The following is a 3,843-nucleotide window of genomic DNA, read 5'->3' as shown; positions in this document are numbered from 1 at the left end:
AGTATGTTTGCATTATTTCTGTCAAATAAAGCAACAAGTTTGAGTGCCCATAATGTGTATCTGTAGGTTTGATACATCCATACTGTTTTGATAATACATATGTTGCTGAAATACTGGACATTTTATTAGGAAAATCTATTCAGTAAATAATTGAAATTGTGAAAAAGGAAAAATTCTTTGAAGAACAAAATGCATTCAACATGTCATCTCTGAATGTTGTTGCTATATGCCTGTCAAACCGTTTCAGATATTGTGTCAGTACCTCATATAAAACCCTCTTTACCCCTTCAGGCTTACATGTGTTATCTCAATCAGTAAGACACACTTAGGAAGACTGGGGGACCCTTGTTCTGCACATAGAAAAATCAAGAAAGTGTGTTATGTTTTTCTTGTTTAATACACTCTTCTTTTCAATCACACATTTTAAGTCATCTTGTTGCAACACCACAATAACATGTAAACACCCTTTCAAAAATAAAAAATATCCAGCTGGAGTTACTTTCAAACAGATTTGATCACGACAAGTATAGCTGGAGGGTGGACAATAGTGTGGCACCTTTTAGGACTGTAAACAACAGCAGAATCTTTTGTCTTTTTAAACAGTTATTTTTTTGGGCCTGTTGGGTGAGGGACCATGTTGATGCACAGTGAGATATTATATTCAGGCTGTCCTTTACAGTTTATTATATTCTCATTGTCACTGACACATAGATCAACACATTATTGCACTGAGCTACATAGAGGCAAACGGCCAGGAGGGAGGTGTGCTTCAGCACCCCGGACAGCTCCTCATGAAGCTGTTTCACCCAACGGGACCGGGCGCCCCCGAGCAAAGTGTTTCAGTGGATTGATTCATTCAGACTGTGTTCACTGGGTGAACTCCGACTCATGTTTGACAAGCTCGCCATCAAGGATTTCACTTTGTGAGCATAATAGTTCCGTAGGTTGACCGAGGGCACCTCTTTTATCCCCTCATCGAAATCACAGCTCCTCATTGCGATCTCCAGCTGCTTTTGTCTCTTGTAGAACAGGGAGAATTTATTGAAAATAAGCGTAATCGGAAGCACTACTACTAAGATCCCAGCCAGGATGCACGCCGAGGCGGTCAGCTTGCCCGCAATGGACACTGGTACCACGTCTCCGTACCCAACGGTGGTCATGCTGACGGTGGCCCACCACCAGCACGCCGGGATGGTGGAGAGATCCTCGCTGTCCTCTTTCTCCACCGTGTAAGCCATGACGGAGAAAAACGAAACTCCGACTGCCAGGTAGAGAAGCAACAGGCCCACCTCTTTGTAGCTGTTCCTGAGGGTAGCCCCCAGAGAGCGCAGCCCTGTAGAGTGACGGGCCAGTTTCAAGATGCGGAAAATCCTCATCAGCCTCAGCACTTGCGCAACGCGTCCAAGGTTGGCGAGCGCCGGGCTGCTCTCGACCACCAGGTTAATTAGGAGTGTCAGGTAAAACGGAAGTATGGACACCAAGTCTATAGCGTTTAACGGGTGCTCAAAAAAATGTAGAAGATCTGGCGCCACCACGAACCTGGCGACCAGCTCCAGAGTGAACCAGCCGATGCCAAAGTGCTCCACAATCTCGAAACGCGGGTCCTCCGTGGGCTGCCCCTCGCTGTCCAACAGGCTGAACTCGCTCATACTGTTCATGCACATAGTGGCGATGGAGCCAAGCACCACAATGATAGAGAGGATGCTGATGAGGCGGCTGGGCACAGAGTAGCCCGGGTTATCTAGCATTAACCAGATGCGCCTCCGTGCGCTCCCGAGCAGCTGCTTGTCGAACTTGGTGGCGTCGTTGTAAAACTCCAACAGCTCGTCAAAAGATGAGGTGGTGCTGCCTTCATCGCTCCGGTCCTCCCAGTCTTCTCGCTCTTGGACTATTTTCCTACAGTGGTAAGCGCTGCTGCAGCAGGAGTCGATGAAGAACTCGTTGATGCCCCAGTACTCTATCTCCTGGCTGAAGGAGAAGATGCACAGCTCGGCCATGACATGCAGCCGCCCCGTGTTGTAGAAATTGAGCACGTAAGGGAAGAGAGCTGGGTTCCTGTCGAAGTAAAACTCCTTCTCTGTGTCGTCGTAGTCGTCGCACAGCTCCAGTATGGATTCTTTGGACTGACAGTGGAGCAGACGCGCAAGCCTCGTCTCGGGGAACCGAGAGAGAGTGTCGGACAGGAGACGCTTCTTGAAGCCGCCCACGTTGATGTGGATGGCGGCGTTGTCATCCATGTGAGCCCCGCCGCGCGGTTCCCCCAGGACGTGACCTGTCATGTCTGAAGAGAGGGACTCATATAGACCCACAACGCACAGAAAGAGAGAAGCAGTGACAGACCCAATCACACTGACAGAGAGAAAAGCACAGGAAGAGACAGCACATAGAGAAAGAAACGAACAGAGAGTATATTTTATTGTTTAGATAATAACACAGATGGTCTTAAAAGTGAAACACAGAAATTATGCCAATTTTTGTTGGACCACAATTTCCCTGAAATTCCAAACAGTAACAAGAAGGGCAGATATTTGTCTTCGTTGAAACAAAGACACATGCAACTTACTTTACAGCTGGCGATGCTGGTTCCCTGAATCCTCCTACAAGACTCCTCTGCGTTTCTACTCCGTAGATTGCATATTGCAGTTTGGGTGGAGGAAATGAGGCAAGTTGTGTAATAAAGGCAGAGACATGGGTCCCCCAGACAGACGCGTCTGTGCGTCAGGTTGATTGTCTCAGCTTCAGCAGAGGAAAGGGAAGCCTGTTCTTATTCAGCACGATGTCAAATATGATATATCAAATAAATAACTGATGTCCCTCCCTCTAATATATCTGGTACTGCGATGACAGGTTTTCACATCTTCAGCCACAGGTATGAGCCGCAGAAGCTGATACACGCCCTGGCTGACGCTTGTTTGTGCGAGGGAATTCCCATCTCTCTCTCTGTCTCTCTGTCTCTCTCTCTGTCTCTCTCTCTCTCTCTCTCTCTCTCTCTCTCTCTCTCTCTCTCTCTTCTCTCTCTCTCTCTCTCTCTCTCTCTCTCTCTCTCTCTCTCTCTCTCTCTCTCTCTCCATCCTATCTATCTCTCTCTCTCCATTATATCTATCTGTTGCTGCGCAGCAACACGTAGCTCTCCCTCTGCACCGCCCTCCAGAAGTGATCTCAGCATCGCATGGTGCCGAGGGGCGAGGCGCAGCTCCTGGAGGAGAGGGAGTCTCCAAGTAACCATCACACGAAGAAAACACATCCAGACAGGAGCAGGGGAGTTATAGTGGCAGTATACTGGCCAAAATAAAAATACATATACAGAGATACATGAACAATCACTCCTCCATGCACACAAAGGTTAGTTATGGAGCTCTACTGCTATAGGCCGAGACTGCAGGAGGAACTCTCTCTCTCCCTACCTCTTTCTGCACCCTACATTTATTTTACTACATTAACTTTCTTTTTCCCTCTTTTTTAATTATTATTTATTATTTATTATCATTATTATTATAAACTCCAGACTAAACTATTTGACAAATAATGAAATTAAAAATATTCCTTTTATATTGCGTTTGTGGACTGATGCTCTCATCTAAAGGTCACAACTGATTGTTGAGTCTAGTGTAATTGGTCAAACACTTACACTCCACATGCAGCCATGGGTCAATAGAATTAGCCTATGACATTCAACCCATGCCGTTTGATCAGTCAAGTGGCAACATCATAAACAGCCCTGTTTGGCAGAACATTAACATTGTAAAAGCTGCAGCAAAGCAGAGAAGACTTGCTTTTACTGTTTAAATGCTGCAGGTTATGTTTCACACGTCCCAACATCTACTGAAGAGGACACTGGCTGCA

The 3,843-nt window shown here is 46.5% G+C and overlaps 1 protein-coding gene across 1 annotated transcript; it reads right to left on the bottom strand.

Annotated features, from left to right (window-relative positions):
* Positions 1-839: 839 nt before the first annotated feature.
* Positions 840-2,279, bottom strand: LOC133014734 (potassium voltage-gated channel subfamily S member 2-like). The gene has a single exon (XM_061081997.1). It carries the CDS (start codon positions 2,277-2,279, stop codon positions 840-842), a length of 1,440 nt encoding a protein of 479 aa, XP_060937980.1.
* Between the last annotated feature and the right edge of the window lie 1,564 nt (positions 2,280-3,843).

The sequence above is a fragment of the Limanda limanda genome, chromosome 11, assembly GCF_963576545.1.
Source record: "Limanda limanda chromosome 11, fLimLim1.1, whole genome shotgun sequence".
NCBI lineage: Eukaryota > Metazoa > Chordata > Actinopteri > Pleuronectiformes > Pleuronectidae > Limanda > Limanda limanda.
Note: the sequence above shows the minus strand (reverse complement) of the source record. Positions and strands in the feature narration are given on the sequence as shown.

What these genes read in the sequence shown, in the direction of transcription:
- LOC133014734 (XM_061081997.1), bottom strand. Translation starts at nt 2,279, where the DNA reads ATGACAGGTCACGTCCTGGGGGAACCGCGCGGCGGGGCTCACATGGAT.